This window comes from Arachis stenosperma, chromosome 4 (assembly GCF_014773155.1).
Source record: "Arachis stenosperma cultivar V10309 chromosome 4, arast.V10309.gnm1.PFL2, whole genome shotgun sequence".
In the NCBI taxonomy this organism is placed as follows: domain Eukaryota; kingdom Viridiplantae; phylum Streptophyta; class Magnoliopsida; order Fabales; family Fabaceae; genus Arachis; species Arachis stenosperma.
In genome coordinates this window covers 146,595,588-146,621,117 of record NC_080380.1, presented here as the reverse complement: position 1 = coordinate 146,621,117, position 25,530 = coordinate 146,595,588, and the positions used below count along the sequence as shown (strand labels likewise).

General features: G+C 29.2%; 2 protein-coding genes across 2 annotated transcripts; both read left to right on the top strand.

Annotated features, from left to right (window-relative positions):
- The first annotated feature begins 13,058 nt into the window (after positions 1 to 13,058).
- On the top strand, positions 13,059 to 16,686 carry LOC130976444 (cytochrome P450 85A). The gene is made up of 9 exons (XM_057901313.1): positions 13,059 to 13,630; positions 14,138 to 14,459; positions 14,560 to 14,709; positions 14,860 to 15,108; positions 15,193 to 15,279; positions 15,422 to 15,500; positions 16,003 to 16,109; positions 16,245 to 16,369; positions 16,467 to 16,686. The coding sequence occupies exons 1-9, from the start codon at positions 13,437 to 13,439 to the stop codon at positions 16,558 to 16,560; spliced, it is 1,407 nt and encodes a 468-aa protein (XP_057757296.1). The 5' UTR covers positions 13,059 to 13,436; the 3' UTR covers positions 16,561 to 16,686.
- A 5,782-nt stretch (positions 16,687 to 22,468) lies between these two features.
- Positions 22,469 to 24,696, top strand: LOC130976565 (UDP-arabinopyranose mutase 1-like). Its single transcript, XM_057901453.1, has 4 exons — positions 22,469 to 22,790; positions 23,407 to 23,657; positions 23,825 to 23,993; positions 24,153 to 24,696. Exons 1-4 carry the CDS (start codon positions 22,479 to 22,481, stop codon positions 24,480 to 24,482), a joined length of 1,062 nt encoding a protein of 353 aa, XP_057757436.1. The 5' UTR covers positions 22,469 to 22,478; the 3' UTR covers positions 24,483 to 24,696.
- Positions 24,697 to 25,530: the final 834 nt, after the last annotated feature.

Here is a 25,530-nt window from a genome sequence, read left to right as displayed (position 1 = left end):
TTCATTAAAAAAATTTAGTATTGTAAAAAAAAAAGAGTCAACTATAGCAAGAAGAGAAGCAAATATTGGAAGAAGCCTGATCTAGTGACGTGTACCGCAAGCTTAACAGAATTGTATTGACGCCAATGAGCCTTAGCTCACATGGCATATCTTTCCTTCCTCACCTCAAAAGTCGCAGGTTTAAATCCGACCGGCTGTAATCAGGGAGAAAAATGTGATAAGTGTGTGAAGAGTGTGTGGGTGTGTTGTGTACTTAGAATTGGGGGTTGTCCAATCCATTGAGGTACCTAAGATTGGGGGTTATCCAATTCACCGACAAAAAAAAAAATTGTATTGATACATCAAAATTCAGATTTTAGATTGTCTTTTAAATTTTAAAATATTAAAAATATAATTAATCACATACTTCTTCTTATATATTAAATGTTTAAAAATATCATAAAATTATTTTTATTAAAAATTTAACCAGATAAAAGGAGTTACATAAGTAGTTATATCTCTAATAATCTAATATACTTTCTCAAGCAAAAACCTCTTTTAATTTTACATAAAAAAATTTTCATAGATATTCTTTTCTCTTTTTATTTGTTTTATATTATAGTTTTCTCTTTTGAGACCTAACAAGAATCTCACTATTATAAACTTGTAAATCATAGAAGTTCTAATATCATATTATGTTCTCACTTTTTTTTTTAATTTTAAACTAATAAAAAAATACATAATTAGTTATATTTTTAATAAAAAAAATTTCATAGCATATAATATCAAGACTTATATAATAAAAGGTTTTAGAATTTAATCCTTATTATTTTTTAAAATTAAAAAAATATCATCATGCAAATTTATAAAAAAATGTCTATACAAAGTTCATGCAACATCCTATCAATTTAATCTTTTGTAAAAAGTAATTTTATGACACAATAGAATTCTACGACAGTATATTTCAAGCATTACAAATCAAATAGGATGGTGAATAAAATAAATATGTAAAAAGTTATAAAATATTGTATGAATTTTGCAATCCTAAAATTGATAAATAGACTAAGTATAGTATATTTTTAAAATATGTTAATAAATCTCAATTATATGTTATAGTGACATTCATAATAATCTCCGGTTTAAAATTGCTTTAGTTTTCTAATATATTTTATAATTAATTAGGGTTGACATTAGTGATCGATTGTATGTGGACTACTCTCAGAAAGAGAAAGTTAAGAGAAACACGTGAAAATGCAATGAAAGTGCATGAACATAATTGGCTTTGGATGAATATAAGAGAAGTGTAGATATTAAGCTTTAATTTTGATCAAGATTAATATAATGTATAGTCATCATTGTAATAATCCCTGATTTAATTTGATCTTGTACGTACGTATATATTATTAGTTAATCATTGCATATATTACTGTAATATCAAGATTATTCTTCTGGTTGTGAAATCAATTTTTTTTAGTTTAAATTGATTCAACAATAATTGAATTCTAAATTTTTTAATTACATAAATTTTGATACAATGTCATGAATTAAACTATTTTCTTTAAAAAATTTAAACTAATTAAAAAATATATAAATAATTTTAGAATTTAATTTTGATATATTGTCAATTTACAATAATTTATATGCGTATCTAATCACGTAACGTTATATTATTAAAAAGAATTATTATTTTTATTGACCGTGTGAATGGTCATCCAAAATGATGAATGTGATTATATGACTGTGTAAAACATTTTACACTGGCAGTGCATCGAAATTAAACTCATAATTATATCTCTATTTTTTAAGGTAGAAATTCAGGTGTAGTCAACTTTATGAGAAATTGATAATCGAGAGCCGTTAGATAAAAATTTAGTCAAATCATTTAAATCACTTAACGACTTTTAACTATCAACTTCACGTGAAGTTGACTGCACATGAGTTTTCATCATTTTTTAATACTCATTATCATCACTTGAAATATCTAATCAGTATATAATCATATATAATAATGTTTGTAAAAAGATGATATATGGTTGATTGAGGCGAATCATGTGTTGATCAAAATGAATCCGAAACAGTGAAAAGTGAAATTTATGATAAGCTGCGCGCACCACATAAAATTGAAAAAGTTTGATAGCATTCGTTGGTTGATATAAAAACTGAATGGGACGGTTCATGAATTGAATTGATAACGTCGATACAAAAGTACACACAATCATGCGGATTTTGGATCAACTTGATCGATGATTATAGTACACCTATCAAAGAAAGAAATTAAAGCATGAAATTTTGAAATTTCCAGATAGGCACTAGTCGATAGAATAAGCCAAAGATAGAGGCGTGACCAAAATGGTATTGCATTGGCTTTATTCAACAAAGTGATTAACAAATGTTTCTCACTGATGCCACTAGCTATGGAAGTGTGCATGTGGTGATGAAAGATTACTACTCAAAGTTGATGAGATATCAGATAGATATTATATATATCATGGGCATAAGGGTTAGGCATGATTGTGATAGTTCAAAATATAGAGCCAAAAACACAATATACAATATAATTCATGTCATCAAGAACTTGCTAAACAAGACAAGTCACATAAAACTAGCTATACTTCTCTTCAAAACTTAATTGATAAAAAATTACATAAAACTATACTTAATTTATGCTCTTATGTCAAGTGAAGATATTGCTATATTGCAAAATTGGAATTGAATGAATGAAAATATGATTGTTATTATCATTTATACAAGACCACTACTGATGTTGTTATTGAAGTAACAACTTTAGTAATAGAATTAACTATTATATTAGATTTTGTTTTATTATAAATTAAAGATGTTCTGAGAGTTATCTGAAATGGTGGTTTGGATTTGAATGTGAGATTCAGACTCCTTCTAAGGCAGCGTTTGACTTGTGGAGGTGCCACTCTCTGAGTTCCTCGTGAAGAGGTGGGGAGTGGTACCTGTAAGAAATTCCGATTCTTTAAGTTAGCAAAGGCTTTAAGCAGGTTTTTAGTAGATTGGAACATGAATATACTTGAGTGGTGTCAATGTAATCATAATAGAGTAGATAACCACCTTTTGGAGTAGTTACACCTTTGTTGGTGGATACATGTTCTCTTTATCTTAAAAATTTGTTGAGATATATCTTTTAGGCATAGTTCTGAAAATCAGACCGAACCGGCCGATCGAACCGGTTCAATCAGAAACCGGCAGTGCAAGCGGTTTGGTCCTCCCCTTATAACCGTTCGAAGAAAAACTGGTGGAAAATCCGCGAACCGACCGAGAATTGGTCGGTTGGATCGGACTGGTAACTGATCGGTTCGGATAAAACGACACTGTTTTAAACTTGTAAGAAAAAAAAGAAACGGATCCACCGATCCAATGATCCCTCGTGACCCAACCCCCCTCTTTTTCTAATCATTCATTCATCCATGTTCTGGAGAACTCTGAATGAAAGAAACCCTAGCCGCGTTGCCCTCCGCCTAGCCCTCCATCGTCGCCGCCTAACCCAGCTCCTCAGCGTCGCCGCCTAACACAGCTCCTCTTCGGTTCTTCATCTTCGCTGGCTTCTTAGCACGAATCCAGGTTAATAGCTTCTCTTCTTCATCTTCACTTTGGTCTTCTTCTTCAATTTTTGCTCCATTTCTGATTTTTCTTCAAGTCTGCTTCGGTCTTGGATTAAGTCTGCTTCAATTTTTGTTCAACTCTACTTCAATTTTTCTCTGGTTACTGATGGCTCTGTTTAGTTTCTGAATGCTCGATTCTTCTTCTTATTTTTAATTTCTGAATTTTTTGTTCAAATCATGTTGCTAATGTTCTTCTTCTTCTTTCTTGCTAATGCTCTGTTTAATTTAGTGTCATCACTGTTGAGTCTATTTCAGTGTTTTGAATGTCTGATACTCTGATTTATGATTTCTGAATTTGAAATTAGTTAAATCATTGATTTTATGTTGTTGAAATTGTTGATTAAAATGGATTTGTTATGCTGCTGTTGTCATTTTTAATTTTTTAAGTATGATATTTCTGAATTTTTGTTGAAATAGTTATTGATTTCACAGTTTAGAGTGATTATTTGTTGCTGGTATTTAACTTTTGTTGCTGCTTCTTTTTTCTTTCTGGCTCTGTTAAGTTTTGTTAAGTTGCTACATTCAAACTTGTGCATTGGCTTGTTCATCTTTACTTGCAATAACAAAAAGTTTCTCATTTGATGATCCATTAACTACCTCATTTTCTGGTACCATTCCTTTTGTTATGGCTTTAGCTGAAGAAATTGGAGGGGCTGAATGAGGAGACATTGATACCTCAAAAGACACCACCACCATCAATATATCCTTGTTACTTGAAGGTTTTTTTAGTACAATAGTTGAAATCACAATCATAATTACATAATATGTTTAAATAATTATCCAAAAAAAAAAAAGAAACTCACAAGAACATCTTGAGGTTTTGATGATTGATAAATCTTTATGTTGACATTTAATATTTGATATTTTTTATACTATTTAACTTGAGTTTGTATATTAATAAGATTATATGAATTTGATTGATTATATTTAATGTAGTTTTTTAAATTTGAAAACTATTTTAATATTTATATTATACTATAATTATATTTTAGAATTCTTATTTATAATTTATTTATTATTTTATTTTAAAATGGTTTATTCGATTGAACCACTGATTAGACCGGTTGAACCAATAAACCAATAAATCAATAATTAGAATGATTTGGTGACTGGTCCAGTTTTTTAACCTTTTAGGTGAGATAGAAATAACAGAAATAATTTGGAGAAGTAGTTACACATTCAAATGAGTAAAGTGAAGCTTTCTTATCGCGTCCGACCTCTTAAAAAGATCGGATAAGTAGAAAAGATTTTTTTTATGGACTTTATCCTTAATGAATCTGATTTTATTTTAGACTAAAATATGAACAATATATATATAATTAATTAAGAGTGGCAATTATTAAAAAGAAAAACTATAATACCATTGGAATAAAAGAAAAAAAGAAAAAAGGTAATAAATTTTTGCGAAAAGATAAAAAGCACAAGATAACAAAACAGAAGTCCTCGTGCAAATTGGATGTCTCAATGTACATCACAAATTTTACTTTAAATAATTGATAAATGGAAATTAAATCGATCGAAAGCCAAAAGGAAAAAAGAAAAATAATAATAATAATGTCATTTATATGTGTTGAGAGTGATGAACAGTAATAAATTAAAAGTAAAATAGTAGAGCTCATTATTATATAAAGAAAACAATAACAGTATTTCATCCCTATCCATGAATTATATATTAATTTAGAATAATTAATAATTAATATGTATATGAGTTAAGAGTGATTAATAAAGAAAGAAAAAGGGAAAAGGTTCTTCAATTCGTCCGTGTGGGTAGAGACATTCCTCTCCCTGTGTGTGTTGTGCAGCCATTGCATGGCCCTCTATTTCTCTCTCTTCCAAATCAAAACCAATTATTTGATACTTTTTCTAATTTCTTCCCCCCTAACACAACACATGCATCCTATCTGTAATTTTGTTTCTCATTCTTTTTTCTCATCCACCTAACTCACTGCTATCATATATCCCCATTCCTCTCTTAGCTTCTTCTAATCTATATAATCACTACATTATTATTATTATTATTATTATTATTATTATTATTATTATTATTATGTTATTTTTGTTCTAACCATTTAGAGGTAAATACTAATCTTGTCTTTATTTTTTTTAAGATTTTATTTGTATTCTCAACATTTTAAAATATTCAACATTAATTCTGATCACTATTAACTTATTTCAAATAATAAAAAAATTGATTATTTCATATATATATATAAACATGCATAACCCTTGTGAATAAATTTCATAAAAAATAAAATTAAATTATACAAGATTGAGAATATATATTATAGTATTTTTTCCTACTTTCTATTTTCATGGAGTTCTGATCTTATGTTTATGTCTTTATGAAATCAGGTAAATTTTTTATGAAATTACAAAAATAAATTTAACATTTGAGAACATATAAATTCTCTATTAGTATTCTTGAGGAGTTAAAGGCAAAAGAAAATATTAGGTCATTTTTTAAATATTTGAAATACGAATAGAACAAATAAAAATATTAAGAACAACAATAATATTTATTCCAAACTAAGTACTTTTCCCTTTTTTTTTTGGTTACAATACATTAGCTTGTTTTCCATTTGTTTCCCCTTCATATTTAATCCTTTCTCCCCTTTTTTTTCAGAAAAAAATCTTTGTAATTTGTTGATTGGTCTGACATAATTCATATCAATTATTTGATCTGAATTATTGTGTGGTCATTAAATGGTCCCTGTTGTGACATTTGTCCGATCCCTTCATTCTCCTGTCCACATGTTTGTTGTAAGATATCCTGTAGTTCTAGCAACTTTCATAAATTAATATAGGGTATGCTTAATTCTGATTTGTTACTTAATTAGAATATATATAATAGCCAACTAAAAATAATATACATAAGATAAAATATGTTTATTCCTGGATCTGAAGTGAGGACAAATCTTTGAATATTAACTATATTCCTTTGCAGTTTGGAACCCAATTGAAACTATTATCATTCATGTATGTTAACTTTGCCTACCAAAACTTAATTAAAGAGTGAAATGCACACCTTTTTTCATAACTTCAAGTAGCATCATTACAAAAAAAATTGGCAGATATCGGCAGTTATTTAATAACGATTTTATTAATAGAATATTTTAACGGATAGTATTTTACAGCGATTAACAACTGTTGTCATCTTTAAGCAATCATATTGTTACGATTTTATAGTGAAAAGAACCGCTATAAAATTATACCGTTATAAAATAACAGTAATTATTTCAGTAGTTATTATTAATCGTTACAAACGATTTAACCGTATGTTATCTTTTAGCGAATATATCAATTGTTGCTATCCGTTTAACAGCAATTAAAAACTGTTGCTAATCTTATGTATAACCGCTACTATTTACTGAATTTGGTGCATGTTCCTGGTTGCAAGTAACAAGCAATTAGAAATGTATACAATATTATAATTGCATGTAAGTAAATTTGGATGTTTATGATAATCATATGACCGAATTTAGGTGTATGGTACAGAAGAAAATCCTATTCCCTAGTAGCTTATGCAATTAATTCTTTGATTTTAATTTTAATATATTATCAGTGTAAAGTAATTTTATAACTATATTTAACTACGTAATATTATATCAATAAAAATAACTATCTTTTGTATTAATCACATAAATAATCATAAAAAATATGATTGTAATTACACGATTATATAAAAAATTTTACATTATCAATACATCAAAATTAATATTAAAAATATAAAATATATCTTCTCTTATTAACTTAAATTTTTAAAATATTAATTGTCATAATAAATTAAGTCACATGATCATTTGTTCATGTGATTATTTAAATACTCACTATGATGAGCATGTAATAAAAAGAAAAATTTATATTTTGGGCATAAGTTAAAATTTTTGCTTCTTTATATATATATATTATTTTTGTGGTAAAATGTGAGAACAAATCATCGAAGGAATATGAAACAAAAATATTTTTCATACACTAAAATTAGTCATTAAAATCAGTCACCAATATATTTATGTATAAATATTTGTATAATTTTATTTATTTTTAATGTATATTTAAATTTTAACATATATTTTATATTAATAGCTGATTTTAGTGACTAATTTTAATTTATACATAACATAATTTGATATAAAATAGATGCATTTAATCTGTGTCTTTCTTTAATTTGTTGCCAAATCTTCTCCAAGGATCTCCCGGCTAATTTTTTTTATATTGGTTAAATATATGTGTAATATATTGTTATTGAAAAATTAGGTGTTTTTTTTATATGGTGTTTTATTCAAATCGGACGGTCCGATTTGTTTGATAAAAAAAATAAACTACAAATCGGAGGGTTCGATTTGCTTGAAGAAAAAAATAAAAGCCAAATCGTAAGGTCCGATTTGTATTTTTTTATTTTTTTTATTTGTTAAAATGAAAATCGGACGGTCCGATTTCAACATTAAATTTTTTTTTATTTTCGAAATTACAAATCGGATCGTCCGATTAGTTTTGTTTTTCTTTTTTTTTCCTTTTTTAAATCAAAACGGACCTTCCGATTAAAATTTTTAACTTTTTTTTATTTTTTTTCAAATTCAAAAAGAGAGTCCATTTTCTACTAAAATTATGCATATGTAAAACATCTCTCTTTTTCACATTGTGGTATTGCTACATTCTCTTCTCCATATAAAAAATCAAAAGCGGGATCTCCCAATGGATCCACATTTTTTTTTCTTTTCTTTTCTTTTAGTCACCATCCAATAATCTTACGTCTTTTTAATTTTATTATTTAATTTATGCCACTTGAAGACAACCCTACTTCTCCATCTCCTTCATCAACCAAAGTCAAAAAGAAACCAAGTAAAGATCGATTGAGAAAGGATGAAGAAATTTAAGGGAGAAAAAAAAGGTTTTATACAGAACATAGGCATGTCTCTTGTGAATCATACATTACTATAATTAGAAGCGTGATCATCTTGTACATCTATATACGTATAAAACTGTACGGTTCTCTGTTCCTATGGTTTGTATGGTGTGTATTCAATAATAATTATATGGGTGATGTTATATTGTTACATCACTTTCAGCACTAACTACAATAATATCCTTCATATCTATATATAAAATAAGGTAAAAATTAATGTGGGGTTAATTTTATACGAAATTAATAGTAGAGAGTTGTTAGATAATAATTTAGTCAAATCTGTCAATTTTACATAAAATTAACTGCACTTGAATTTTTATCATAAAATAAAGATAAAGCGACAAATAGTCTCTGATATTTTATTTTGAAGATAAATAAGTTTTTGATTAATTTAAAATATAAAATTATTTTTTATTTTTTAAAATACGAGACATTTAAATTCCTAAAAAAAATTTATTTATCTTTATATATTTTGGACGGATAAATTTAAATGTCACGTATTTTAAAAAAATAAAAAATATTTTTTTTATTTTTAATTAACCAAAAATTTATGTCTTTAAATTATGAAGTAAAAAATTTATTTATCCTTTTTTCTAAAATAAATATACAAATAATAATATTGGACCCTTCCACACTCTCAACCCTAAATCATACATACTCCTCACTCGGCCTAAAGCTTTTCTTAACCTCTCATAATTAAATAAGAAGATAGGCATGAAAATTGTTCTGTAATCATAGCAAATTTAAATTGAATTCACATATAATTCCATTTTATTTTAATTATAAGTTTAATTAAAAGATCAATTATTTTTAATTGTATCGGTCAATTTTTTTAAAGTACTTTTTTATTCTAAATTCAAAATGTTAAATTCTAAATCTTAAGTAACTCTTTAAAAGATAACTCTTTAATTATTTAAAACATGTGTCCTTAAAAGTCTTATGTACTACATTCATGGATTCTATATATGTGCAAATACATGCATAAGTACATTATTAACATTATATTCAACATTGTGGCATGCATGCATGTATGATAATCTTAGCTTATATCCTCAAAATTAGAAACACAAATAAAATTAAAAGAGTTGCAAAAACTAGGTCAAAAGTAGTGGCCAAAGATCCACAGAGTTTCCTAAAGAAGACATGCATGTTTGATCATGATAGTTACTGTGGTGAATAGTGAATAATGTTTTATCAGATTTTTCCGAAAAATACTAAGAAGAAACTGACACGTTTTATATGTATCGCAGAGAAATATTATTCATATCAAATCCCATGATGACTATGATTGACAACCATATTCCTTTGTATGGTTAATAATGTTCAACTGTTAGTACATGTATATATACAGGGATGAAATCACCAATAGCTTCAATTAATTTCTTCTTTATAAGATATGGTTAATGATTTTCATGATTTTTTTAATTTGGTCAAAGGTCCTTATATAATAGTTGTTCATTTGGATAAGGTTTTTTTTTCCCATAAAAAGATATATATATATATCTCATGTTTCATTTAGAAGAAAAGTAAACCTTTGAAGAAGCTAATTAAATATTTGTAACACCCTATATTCAAATTCTTATACTCGAGTCATAAGTCAACAATAATAAAGAAGGACGGCTCTTAAGGAGAATTTTTAATATATAATTATAAGAATAATATTAATCGAAAAACCTGAAAAGAGTAAAAATAAAATCGCAAAATCATATTACTAACGTATCGACAAAAAAAAGATAAAACGTAAACTGAGACGATATAAAAATAATTTTATCAAAAAGAATGAGATAAAACAAAATATAAATATATAACATAAATAACTAGCCACTAGTCGCGACTCGCGAAGTTTAAATTGACTAGGATAAAATCAGTTTGACAACTATACCTCCTATTATTGACTTATAACTCGAACTTAACAATTTAAATATTAAAGTGTTACAATATTAATCACTAATTTATTTGTTGTTTCTTAACATTTTATTCAAATTGAAAATTTCCTTTGAATTGTCAAAAGGGTACACGCACTTAATTAATTTATCAAATTTAATTAAGAATTTAATTTTTCAATGTAAAAAAATTTATATATACAATTATTCTTATATTGATATATTAACAAAAATAAGTAATTTTTAAATTTATTATTTAAAAATTTATTTAAATACATAAATTTAATTGAATAATTGTATAAGATGTATTAAAAAGTAAAATTTTTAATTAATTTTTTAATATGTAAAGGGAGAAAATGTCCATGATGTGCTTCTATCTGATCATTAACAACCATGCATGCAAATTTTCGTAATCAATGACGGAAAGTAAAAAGGTATAATCATTTTTTGGAAAAAATCATGCAAAGCATTTGGGTTGGTTGATGATATTTGGCATCATGGCAAAATCCAAATGTCAATCTCAATATTAATTCCGACCGATGTGATTAGCAAGAAATTTAAGTATTTATCCTTTTCCGCTCTACAAAGCTGAACTCTCCATTCATCATGTTTATTGGACAAATAAAAATTATTGAGACACAAATAAAATCTAATGTCCTTTACTTATATTATTATTCTCTCATAGGATTCCGTAATGTTTAATCTCACTATTAGTTACACGTTCACTTCTTGTGATTATAACAATATATAATATTGTATTAGAAACTTTATATTATATTCATTAATAAGATTGAAAGACTTAACCTATGTTGTGTTAATATTATTATAGTAATATATGTACATTAGTTAACACTTCCCTCCTTTCTTAATAATTATATATTAAATCCTACATGGTTTAAAATTAAAAATTTCAGTCTTTATAAATACGAGACAATTTTTTTAGTTAATTTTTAGAGTAAGTTAAATTCATTAATTTTTCATATATTATCATAGTAAAATTAAAAATTGTTATTAAGCCACACTCGAACCTACGACTTCTTAAGATGAATATGAAAAGATTATGCTAACAAGAAAAAAATATCAACATCTTCTGTCAATGAGCTATAACTCAAATAACATAGTGTTTTCATACTCACCTAGATGTTACAGATTTGAATCTCATTTCAAACTTTGAAAAAAAAAAGATGACTTTTACCTCTTAAACTAATTTTTAGAATAAGTTAAATAAACAATTTTTATAAATTACTATCTAATTATTAAAAGAAAGGTAGAAAAAGTTGTACATTCAAAATACTGTATAGAAAAAAAAATTAAAAATAAGAATTCTATTTATGTTTTTTTTTTTTTTTAATATGCTTGTATGTGCATGATTGAGACTGATCTAGCTACATTGGAAATTTACCCTTGATTGTGGTAGATCACAAGATTGAACAGTCCAAAAAAGTCAATATAATATATTTGAATGGTTAGTTTCTCTATAGGAGTAATAGTGGCACTTAGCTAGGTTTGAAATTAAACTAGCAGTTAGTATTTAGTAACAGAATTTGGGAACCAAATCTGTTTGTCTAAGCAAATATATTCACATGGTAACCTAAAGAGAATAGTGTCTTATAGTGAATGAATTATTATGTAATTAATAATGTAATGTAATTTGCATTCATGACCAGATCTTATTGACAGACATGTGAAGGACTACCCTTTTCTTTAAGGTCCAATGGGGTGCCGTGCATGTGCCCTTTTCTTTTAAATAATCTAATACCTTAATCATAAATAATTATAGATAAGATATAGAAAAGTATTAGATAATTAATAAAAATTTTATCTCCTTAATACTTTCTATTACATTATCATAATGCAAAAGTTCATTATAATGACATCTAATCAATACTTTGTTAGCTTTAAAGATACATATTAGTTTTGTACTTTTCATATTATACTATATAATTAAAGAAGTCTAAATTCATCGTATTAGTCTCTTTCTAAAATGAAATTTTAAAAATTAAATACTTTATTTATTATTGTTGGTTGAATTAACTTAAATCTTAAACATAGTTTTATTGTACTAATTCTTCATAAAATTATTTAGCAGTGTAATATACTTTATGAGAGAGTGACAATATATATGTCATGAATTGATATGTTAATTTTTTACCTATGAAAGTGACATAATAAATTAAAGATTATGCTATGTATACACTAAAATCAGCTATTAAAGTCAGTTACTAGTATAAAATATATGTTAGAATATAAATATATAATAAAAATAAATTAAACTACATACGAGTTTATATACAAATATATTAGTAGTTGATTTTAGTATATGAATAATATTTTTTATAAATTAATTATGTACTTATAAAGAACAATTTTCCTAAATACTTTCCTTAGATAAACCCAACACCTTATACAAAAAGAACTGAAGACAGTAAATAGTTACAGTATCTACATTGAACTATCATCAATCACAATCTTTCCAACCGACCCTCTACCCCATTTTTCTTTTAATTTTTATTTTTATTTTTTTTTCTCTATAAAAGCAACAAACATTTCCTGCTCCATAATCTTAAAGGGTCCTGGAATAGGTGTCTGAGTTATTTATTTATTTATTTATTAATCATTATATGCAAAAAAAAAAAAATTATAAAAAAAATCATTGTACACTTCAAATGACACTGTTATGTTGAGTTGTTCAGTCCCCTGAAAATCCTCTTCAAAAGGCACAACTCCTTTTTTCTCTTCTTCCAACTTTTTTACAAACCCTCCATTAATTCCATTATTTAAATCCTCTAATGCCTACAATAGGGGATGCTACAACCTTATAGAGTGGCAATTTATTTGGCTACATAGTAATTAATTATTCCTATATTCTTTATTTTTCTTAATATTATTATATGATATGATATGAGATGATGGAAGAAGGGGGGCTATAAATATGAGTGTATGTGAAAACTTGTTGTGACTTCAACAACAGAAGCAGGAGGTTGCTGTTCAAAGCGTGTTCTTTGTGGATTTTGGTTCTGAGTTTCTTTGAGCAACTCTCCAATGGCTATGTTGTTGGGAATCATTGGTGGGGTGGTGTTGGTGCTCTGTTTTTGCTCTGTTTTCTTGTTGAAGTGGAATGAAGTGAGGTATAGGAGGAAAGGATTGCCACCAGGGACAATGGGGTGGCCTCTTTTTGGAGAAACCACTGAGTTTCTTAAGCAAGGTCCAAACTTCATGAAACACCAGAGAACAAGGTAACAAAAATGTTGTCTTTTTTTCTTCTTCTTTGTTTTCAACATAGTTTTTAGGTGCATGTTTTCAACAATAACAATTCCTCTGTTTCATTTGCTTAAGTGGGAAAAGAAAGTTTCATTTTTTTGGGTTATTGAAAGCTGTTTCATTAGAATCCCCTGCATGCCACTGTGATTTGTGTCACCCTAGATTCATATGAAAATCATTGAGAATAGCATCATTGATCTCTCTTTAATTTCTCTTGTGTTATTCTTGGAGGGTAGGGTGTGAATAGAAGAAAGTGTAGAAGGATTATAAATGAAACACTTTAAAGTTTAAAGTCTCAATGTCCCTAAAGGAATTACATTCACATCATGAATGTGTATGTAACATTTTTCTGAATTATGTTTTCCTCAAATTAGTTAAACTGGGGTGTGAAGTAATCACTGTTCATCAATGTACTTTTAGGTCTTTTACCTCATACTACTAATGATTGTAACTTTATTTATCCCCTTTGGTCAAAATGGCAGGTATGGTAGTTTTTTCAAATCACACATACTTGGGTGTCCTACCATAGTGTCAATGGATCCAGAGCTGAACAGATACATTCTGATGAATGAATCAAAAGGGCTTGTTCCTGGTTACCCTCAATCAATGTTGGATATCTTAGGAAAATGCAATATTGCAGCTGTTCATGGCTCCACTCACAAGTATATGAGAGGTGCATTATTATCCATCATTAGCCCTACTTTGATCAAAGATCAGCATCTGCCTAAGATTGATGAGTTCATGAGATCTTTTCTTAGTCATTGGGATAACAGAATCATCAACCTTCAAGACAAAACCAAAGAGGTTGGTTTGTTTGTTACTATGTTTTGTTTATTATGTGTCTGTGTCATCAAATATATCAATCAAAATCATTTTTTTAACTCTTGAAATGATTCTTGAACAGATGGCATTTCTCTCATCACTTAAGCAGATTGCTGGCATGGAATCTAGCTCAATATCTCATCCATTCATGACAGAGTTCTTTAAGCTTGTTCTAGGAACACTCTCCTTGCCTATTGATCTTCCCGGCACAAATTATCGCCGCGGACTACAGGTACATAAAAAATCAGCCACTAAATCAGCTTTGTTTTTGTCATTAAAACTTAGGCCATGATTTATGGAAATGAATTTGCATTGTGCTGATATTGTTAATGGAGTTTTTCATAGATTCATAGTTATATTGATAGAATATGTGTTGTTGCAGGCAAGGAAGAACATAGTTAGCATTCTAAGTCAGTTGCTAGATGAAAGGAGAGTCTCCCAAGAAACACACCAAGACATGCTTGGAAGCTTGATGATGGGTAGAAGAGAAAACAGATACAAATTAACTGATGAAGAGATCATTGATCTGATAATCACAATCATGTATTCTGGTTATGAAACTGTTTCAACTACATCAATGATGGCAGTCAAGTACCTCCATGATCATCCCAAAGTTCTTGAAGAAATGAGAGTGAGTGCAACAAAAAGAAACAAAGAAAAATTCTCTTGTTTTTCTCTTATTATGTATTTACTTATATTGTTTTTTGTAAAACAGAAAGAGCATTTTGCTATAAGAGAGAGAAAGAAGCCTGAGGATCCAATTGATTGTAATGATCTTAAGTCAATGAGGTTCACTCGTGCGGTAAGAAATTGAAGTAGTTAGAAGTTTGTGTCTTTTGATTATTCTTTTAGCAGCATTATTATTATTATTATTTGAGTTGGTTTTTCCAATAAATATTATATTATTGTTTGATCAGAAATTTGAGGTTGTCTTTTTCTTGCAGGTTATTTTTGAGACCTCGAGATTAGCTACAATAGTCAATGGTGTTCTGAGAAAAACAACTCATGACATGGAACTAAATGGTGAGATGAGAGTTCTTGTCTTTTTTTTTATTTTTTTTTATTTTTATTTTTTTTGGTCGATGGATTGGACAACCCCCAATCCTAGGTTACACACTCACACACCCACTCACACACACTAACCTAGCCACTGCTAGGGTTCGAACTTGTGTGGCTTTGGATTGAGGCAAATACTTTTGCCATTGAACCACATGCCTCAGCCACTTGATTAGGTCTATTATCTTTGATGGGCTCAAGAAGAAGCTGTTTTTGACTTTTGGTGCTTCTTTCTTTCTGCCACACTTTTACAGCATTCATAAAGCATGTAAAAACAGTAACCATAAAAAGAACAAAGAGTTACAGTAGTAACCCCTAGGATAATGACTATACACTTGTATTTATCATACTAGTAATTATGGTAACTAGTTTTGTTATTTTGCATAAAGAAAAAGGTACCTTTTTTCCACTAACTACCACTTGGGCTATTAGGATTATTTTAATAAAGTATTCCCATTGTTTGTTTCAGGGTATTTGATTCCTAAAGGTTGGAGAATATATGTATATACAAGAGAGATAAATTATGACCAGTTTCTGTATCAAGATCCACTGACATTTAATCCATGGAGATGGCTGGTTGGTACCACAACCACTTGCTGTTTTTAATATGCACAATTCTTCCTCCTTCTAATGCATAATAATAAAGAGCTTTAATTTCATATCAGTGTAATTAATAATAAGAAATTGCAAAAAAAAAAAAAATAAATGCAGGGAAATAGCTTAGAGTCACAGAGCCACTTCTTGATATTTGGAGGAGGCACTAGGCAGTGTCCAGGGAAAGAGTTGGGAATAGCAGAAATTTCCACTTTCTTACATTATTTTGTAACTAGATACAGGTCAGTCATTATTATTATTATTAAGTTAAGAAGAATATATATTAAATAATAATAAATTTCTGACATATGGTATTTAATGTTGTGTTACAAATTGCAGGTGGGAAGAAGTAGGGGGAGATAAACTAATGAAATTTCCAAGAGTTGAGGCACCAAATGGACTTCACATTAGGGTCTCATCTTTTACTAACTAGGCATTTGTGTTTTATGTATAGTAATGAGAAATAGCATATAATAGGGCCTTCTTTTGTTTTTTTTGTTTTTTGTATGATAATGTTCTAACAAATTAGAGGGAAAAATGAATGGAATTAATTAATTAGCTTCTTTCTTTCTTCGGTTCTTGTACCATCTTCTCTCCTATATTTTTGTTCAATTTAAGACACTATTATTATGAGCAGCATTTATAGTTCAATTGAAAAGGGTTAAGAATAATATTATTACTTGGGCGACCGAGTTACATAGCAAGTTAAAATGACCGAAGCCCAAAACTCTAACATGAGCCCAAATACTTTGGGCTGAGAATTCGTGGCCCATGCTTGCTCTGAAACTGAATATGGACTTAGTTGTCAATGACATGAGACTTGGTATCTGCTAATTTTGTCTGACCAAAAACACAAAAAGAAACATTATTTTATTTTATTTATTCAATTATTCAAATTTGATACCACCAAGTCCAAAAAAAAAAGAAAAGAAAAAAGAAAAAGAAAACTCTTATTTGTTCTATAATATTTGTTACCATAAAAATGTAGATTCAATTATAATTCAATCTATGTGATGTTTGGATATAACTCAATTTCTGGTCTATGGATATAAGTAAATATATGCATGTTTGGGAATAGATATAGGAGAAAAATAAAAGGGTATTTCGATGTGTAAATATTTCGTATTAACGTATATTAATAGTTATTTCTATGATTCGAATACTAATTTTAAGGCTATATAAAGATACCAAGATAATAACGAACACAGAAAAATTTAGTCATAGAAAAAAAATATAGTAAAATTTAGGTATAGATATATATATTTTTTTTTTACTTTTCATAATACTTAATAAATTAGGAACTAATCTATTGTGAATTTAAATTCTATTTAATTGTCTGAAATTGACCAATGAGTTACTATACATAAAAGAAAAAATTCAAACTTTCGACACTTAAGTGAACGACTAAACTGATCACTCGACCAACCTAAATTAGTTTAAATATATTTAAAATTTTAAATTAGAACTATCTATATGTACGGATAAAAACTAGAAAGGTACACAAATCACTTATTATTGTATTTAAAATAATAAAAAAATCACACATATATTTATAATATTTTGTTAACATGACTAAATATTATTTTTCTATATATATTTTTAAAGCATTATTTTACTTTTCATGATATCATATTAGTTCTAAGGATTACCTGAAACGTTGATTTGTGTTTGGACGTGAGGTCCAGATCCCTTAGTATAGCAACGTTCGACCTCTTTGGTACCGAGGTGCCACTTGTCCAAGTTCCTCGTGAGGAGGTAGAGGGTGGTACCTGCAAGAGACTCCGATACTTCAGTTAGCAAGGATTTTAAGCAAATTTTTAGTAGATTAGAACGTGAGTTATACATGGGACTCCAATGTATTTATAGTAGAGTAGATAATCACCTTTATTAGAATAGTTCTATCTTTTCTGATAGATAACCGTTCCCTTTATTTTGAGAGTTTGTTGGGATCTACCTTCTGGATGAGGTAGAGATAGTAGAAGAGATTTAAAGAGGCGAGGCAGTTACTTGTTAGATCAAGTAGAACTGTGCCTTTTCGTCATTGTAAAGAAGTCGGACTTATCATGAAGTCTCCCTTTATTGGTGGGCCTTTTAAGATATTGGATCTGGCCTTATCTGTTGGGTCAGGATATGAACAATATTTAATTATAAAGTCTATTTATTATAGTCTTTATGGTATAAACTAATTTGAGTTGGTTGAGTGGTCAGCTTACTTATCCGCTTAAGCAAGTGTCGGGGATTCGAACCCCATCTTATGCATGCAGCAACTCATTGGCCAGCAATAAGTAATGCATTAGATGGACCCATTTTCAACTTTAATCATAATAAGCGTTGTTAAGTTTGGAAAATTGAAATGATGATCAAATATTATTAAAATATAAATAAAAATATTATTAAAATATTATTAAGTGTTCAAATTGCTTCTAATAATTTGTTTGATGTTTTTGTTGATATGCAAAATAGAAAATTAGTTTTCTATTGGGCCAAAGTTACATAAGTCCAATTTGATCATTGAACAAATTCAGTCTTAGCAAAATTAATTCAAATGTTGGTGATTGAACTTTGAAGTAAAGAAAGAAAAGACAAGTCTAAAAGCCATGTATGAGGAAGCAAAGAAAGAAACCAAGTCCAACTAGTATAGAACCAAAGTTCTTTTCAGTTACCTACTTCCTTGGTTATTGGAACTCAAATTCCATTTCAATTAATTACTTCTTTAGTAACCGAAACTCCCAATTTAATTCAATTTAATTTGTATTGAAAGCTTTCGTCGAAAATTTGTTTTCTCTCTCTTCTCTCTCATCTCTTTTACTTTCGTCACATCTTTAATTGAAAGAAGAAGAAAAAAAAAATTAGAAGTCATAGATGAAAAGCATATGAAAAAAGGCTAAGAAAGATTTTTATCATAGAAGAAAAGATTTGAAGAAAGGCTCAAAAATTTGTTTTCAAGAAAGGAAAAGATCGACCTTAGTCAAGAAACAAATTTATCTTGGTAAAAGGTTTATTTTCGTTTTTATTCTACCAAGAAGAATATAGCCTTTGAGTCTCAAGAAGGAAGCAGCAAAAATAGAAATTATGAAGCTGTCCTGAGTCAAATGTTCATCAACGCTGATCAGAATCAGATCTTGAGGCCAAAGTCAATATATCAATGGCCAAGATTGAAGAAGATGTATGAAAAAGGATGAAAAAGGTACATGTAAGTAGGTTCAGATTCCCTCTTTCTCCTCTCTGTTCGAACCGCTGCTGCTCTAAGATTGGAGAAGAAGTTGCTGGGTTAGTTGAACAGGTTTCAACTTTGGAAATTAAACTTCCTTTTCTATATTAAGGGTGAACAGCTAAGGGTTGATATCAAGGAGAGAAAGTGAAAAAGCATAGAGTTCTCATAGCTACCCGAGTTTCTTGAGTTCTTCTCCTTCAATGGTGTTCATTTTGTTTTCTTTTTGTTAGTATTGTTTGTCTGAGTCTAATGGTAAAATGCAAACATAATGAGATTTGTAAGAAAAAGTCAGTGAGAGGTAAAAGACAGTGAGCAATATTAGAGAAAAAACCATCGATGTCTCAGAATTTTTTTTGTACATCTTTCTGTTGTGTGTCATGATCCTGTGGGGATTCCTTTACAAGTTGGGTTAGTATTTTGCTGTTAAAAGCTTGGCTTGAGTCCAAGTCAAGTTCAAATTGGGGTTAGAATCTGGATTTGTCCTAGATAGGATTGGATAGATCTTAAGGAAGAGTTGGTGTTTGTAATATTGAAAGAGATAGTAAAATTTCATCATTATTGTGATGGAGACTAGATGTAGGTTACATTGCACCTAGTAGCTGAATCATGATATATCTGGTGTTAATTATTCTTCTCTGCTTCTTTTTTGTTTCTGGTTCTCATGAGACAAAATGAAAAATGTCCTCAACTGGTTATGAAACAAAACAAAAATGTCTCTCAACTTTGTAACGAGACAAAAGTAAAAATATTTATTGAAGTTTGTTAAAAAAGTAAAAGTAATATTATGCAAAAAAAGAAACTAAGATTCAACTCTTCCTTCTCTTAGTTACTAATTATCCTTAGGTGTATACTAAAATCAGATATCAAAATATAATATATGTTAAAATATAAAATATATATTAAAAAATAAATTAAATTATACATATATTTATATACAAATATACAATGATTGATTAGTCATTTAAGTATGTAAATAATATTTTTGTTTCTCCTGAAGTGGATTCCATTCTGGATCCTAGGTAAGTTAGTATTTGAAACTTGGACTTTATTGTACAACAAATGAAGCTTATGGATTGAAACCAAAATAGGTTGGGTGATGAGTGGTTATTAGTGGCCAATTAACTCATAGAAGCTAACCAATTTAATTTGATCGAGTGGTCAGCTCACTTGTTTGCTCAAACAAGTATTGAAAGTTTGAATTCCATTTTATACATGCAATAAACTATTAGCCAGTGTGAATACCAAAAAAAAAAAAAAAAACTCAGAAGCTAAGAAACGTTAAAGTGGAGTTGCCTAACCCATGACTTTAATAACATTGTTTGCTTTCTTGTATCTTCTCATGCTCATGCAAATGCGATTAACTCTACCAACTTTTGTCAAATGTGAAGTTTAGCTAACGTTATCAAAGATATATGGAAGGCAAGTTGGAGTGTTAAGAACTCACATGAAACTATTTAATTAAAAAATTTAAATTAATAAATAAAAATATATACATAAATAATCATATTTTATAAATATCAAAATTACATTATTTTACATATTCAATAATGTAGTTTAGGATAGGTAACTAGCTCATAAGTGTGCATGTGCTCTCTGGCACTTGGTCAATACATTCAACAACAATCAATGCCCATAGATTCATTCTTGCTTACTTTAATTTTTTTACAAGCTACTTTAGATTTCATTCTTTATGCATCCATGGTTTTAATTAGCATTGGTATGGTTTTGGTTACATATGAACCATCCTTAGTTGGATCTCAAGCAATTCATATAAGGAATATTAATGCATGGAATTCATTAAACTAATTTAAGAATTAAAAGTAGCGACAACAACGTGCATTTGTGACTACATATCTAATTTTCCAAAATTATTATTTTATTGCTCGTCGACTTAAATAGTCATCTTTAAATATACGCATCCTTTTCATGTTACCAATATATGTATGCATGTATCGTATATGTACAATTACTTTGCTTGATTTGGATCCCTTCTAGGGTGTATGTACATATATAGATTTAGGGTTTTTGTACAAGTTGGGCAAAGAGGTGAGGCTAATTAATTAAATTGGCCGAAGAATTGTTCCTTAATTAACCTCAAGTACTTTTATCATGATATTCTACTAATATGATATGATCATGATGTGCCTAACTTTTTAAGAGAATTATTATACTAATAAGTGAAAACATTAACATTCTAATAGTTAAAATACAACGGATCCGACATAACAAGAGTAGAGTAATTAGTTCAGTTATTCGCTTAAAAAAGTACTAAGAGCTTAAAAATTTGATCTGCTTTGTAAATAACTAAATATAATAATTTATATATTACCCAATAAAATTTTTTTAAATTAGACTAAAAAATATCGCAAGAAATAAAAAGAAATACAAATAGACACCAGCAGAAATATGCGAACTTGTGTAAGATATTTCTATTTATGCCTTTTCAATTTTCAGTTTTCTTTTCAATACTTTTATATATATAGTCAACTTTACAAAATAAAAATATTTGATAATAAAAAATATTAATAAAAAATTATCAAAATTTATTATTTTTAACTTTATTTAATATATTCTATAATAAATAAATATTAAATAAAACATTTTTTTTGTCTTTCTAATATTATTTTTAAAAAATTTCTCTCTCTTTCCTAAATTTCTAATGCATCCCACAGATTCAGCGTACAAAATTGTGCCACGTGTGAGGCTAAACCCTATTTAATTTGGAGCGTTTTATGGCTTGACTTAAGCAATTAAGCACTTAACCCTAGTTATACAGTAGTGCACATTGAATTGAAAAGAAAATGGCAATGCAACGATCGAGTTTAAGATAAATGACTTTCATATGAGTTGGTTCATTTTGTAACTACCAGTTTGATGACCAAGTCGCATGAAGCGAAAGATACTTTTTATGTTAGAAAAGAATTAACACCAAGGATTTGAAGTTGAAGCAGTCTTTGTTTATTTGAGTTACCGTAAAAATTCAGACACGTTTCTTTAATCTCGTGCCCGAAAACACCGCACTCTCCATCACGTGCCACACACCCTCTCTCTCTCTCTCTATATATATATGCACATTCTGATCTTCAAGCTTCTTCATTCATCTCTCTTGTCTTTGAAAGTTGTGAATAATATATATAATGACAAGTGCAAGAGTGTTATTGAAGGATGAACTTGACATAGTGATTCCAACCATAAGGAACCTCGACTTCCTGGAGATGTGGAGGCCGTTCTTCCAGCCATACCATCTCATCATCGTTCAAGATGGTGACCCTTCAAAGACCATTAAGGTACCTGATGGATTCGACTATGAGCTCTATAACCGCAATGACATTAACAGAATCTTGGGTCCCAAGGCTTCTTGCATCTCCTTCAAGGATTCTGCTTGTCGTTGCTTCGGTTACATGGTCTCCAAGAAGAAGTATATCTACACCATTGATGATGATTGCTTTGTAAGTACTACTTCATCATCAATATCATCATCAAAGATAGAATCGTTGCATAATTTGATATATTTAACTGAACTGTCTAACATTATAGGAAGAGAGTATGGAACTATATGGTTTGTGTAATACTAACTAATTAGAAGATATCTTCTAAACTTTGTAGAGGTGAAAACTCACGTGCATTCGACTTCACGTGAAGTTGATAATTGAGAATCGTTAGATGAAAATTTAGTCAAATCAGTCAAATTATCTAACTGTTCTCAATTATCAACTTCACCTGAGTTTTCATCAATTATAGATCTTGTTAGAATATTATTATATCTTGTTATGGATTTTACAGGCTGTTAGAAACAGTATGCTGTTTTGTTCCTATGTAACATGTGATTTGAAACTCTGACATTGGTTGTGTAATGACAAGTTTAATTTGTCTATCTACAATGTTATTCTTATATTATTATTGTTATCCTTGTCATTTATGTGTTTCACACTTTCACTACTCTATCCCCTTAACCAGTGTAAATAAATAAACAAACAGTAACATAATTTAAGATTGAAACATCTGCTGTTCAGTGTTCACATTGGTTTTGTTCTATGTGTATTCATCAATCTTTGGTATCCTAAGGTTGCAACTGATCCAAGTGGAGCAAAGATTAATGCACTTGCACAGCATATACAGAACCTTCTCTGTCCATCAACACCTTACTTCTTCAACACTCTGTATGAGCCTTACAGAGAAGGTGCAGATTTCGTTCGCGGCTACCCTTTCAGTCTTCGAGAAGGAGTTCCTACTGCTGTTTCTCATGGACTTTGGCTTAACATCCCAGACTATGATGCACCAACTCAGCTTGTGAAGCCTCTTGAGAGGAACACTAGGTTAGTATGTAGTACTAATAGTCTAATAGTACTTTCACTTTCACAAGAAGGTGTGCAATTCGCAGAATGTTTTATATAATTCCAAGACAATTCTGAGAATCGCACACCTTCTTGTGTTAATTTCTTACTATGATTTCTGAAGTGTGAGTGTTGTGATTGTGGTTAAGATATGTGGATGCTATTATGACAATTCCAAAAGGGACATTGTTTCCAATGTGTGGAATGAACTTGGCATTTGACCGTGACCTTATTGGACCAGCAATGTACTTTGGTCTCATGGGTGATGGCCAGCCAATAGGACGCTATGACGACATGTGGGCTGGCTGGTGCTGCAAGGTTAGATATATAATCATTCATGTATTTTCTCCTGTAAAGTTAAACTTTTGTAAAAAATGATTTATGTGTGCATACGTGTATATAGATACTAATTAAACATCTTCTAAAGTTACTAATATGATTTTGAGCCTAATTACTAACATGATATGATTGTTTCAGGTAATATGTGATCACTTGGGATTAGGAATCAAGACTGGTCTGCCCTATATATATCACAGCAAGGCAAGTAATCCATTTGTAAACCTTAGGAAAGAGTACAAAGGAATATTCTGGCAAGAAGACATTATCCCATTCTTCCAGGATGTAGTTCTTTCAAAAGAAGCCACCACTGTTCAGAAGTGTTATGTTGAGCTAGCAAAGCTAGTCAAGGATAAACTCTCGAAAGTTGATCCTTACTTTGACAAGCTCGCTGAAGCCATGGTCACTTGGATTGAAGCTTGGGACGATCTTAACCCCCCTGCAAAATCAAATGCCAATGGCAAAGCATGATGCAGTTATATATGTATGTTGGTGTAATTTATGTTGTTATGTTCAAGTTGAAGCATTGGTAGGTGTAATTTGATTTAGTAACTTCCTTCCTTGAGTTTTAGATACAATAAAGTACAAGAGTGTTAGAATCATAGGGCATTGCTTTGTTTTGATTTTTTGTCTGATGGGGTAGAACATTGAGTTTCATGCGAAATAAATTGTTATAGGAAGGATATTCATGTATTTGTACTATGTTTTGTTGTTAGTTACTAATGATTACAGATCAATAGTAGAATGAAGTTTTCATTTCAGTGTAAAAGAAAATTCCTCTGTTCTTATGTGAGTTAAGTCTCAAATAAATTTTAAAATTGCACTTGAATTTTAAAGTGATTTTTAAAGTGAATAGTTACTCAATTTTATTCTTAGAACTTGCACTCCAGGACTCATATTAGCCCCTAATGCACTTTCCGTTCATCAGAACATTGAAACAATGTCGTTTTATATTAAAAAAAAAAAAACTCAAGCATCCCCTTCTCCTTTCCGAAATCCGAGTCCCTTCCCCTTCTCTTTTCCTTTCTTTTTGTTGCCGCTTCTCGCTGGCCTCCGTTACGGCACCGTGCCGCACAACCCCCTTCTCCAACCTAGTTTGTTACATTCTTGTCTCCTCTCTATCTCTCTCTCTGACTTTCCCTCTTCTCTTGTATCTTCTCTCTCTCCTTGTCTTTCTTATCCTAAAATTAATTCCTCGATTACGTTATTTTGTTTCTTTTTTATATACAACCAATCATTAATTTCTATAGATGACTAATTAAACATTCTCATTACTAATCAAACTATTTTAACAAATTCAATTCAAAGTCATCTTTTATTTAAACCACAAAATTTATTTATTAAGTTTAAAATTTTATGCAACCAGTGACAGAATAAAATTCATTACAATAAAAAAAAATTGAAAAAAAAAATCATACAAGAGAAAGGGGAGAGAGGAAAGACTAAGTTGGGAAGGGGGCGACCAACATAGTGTTGTGAAGGGAAGCTGGCGAGAGGCGGTGGTAGAGACCTCAGGTTG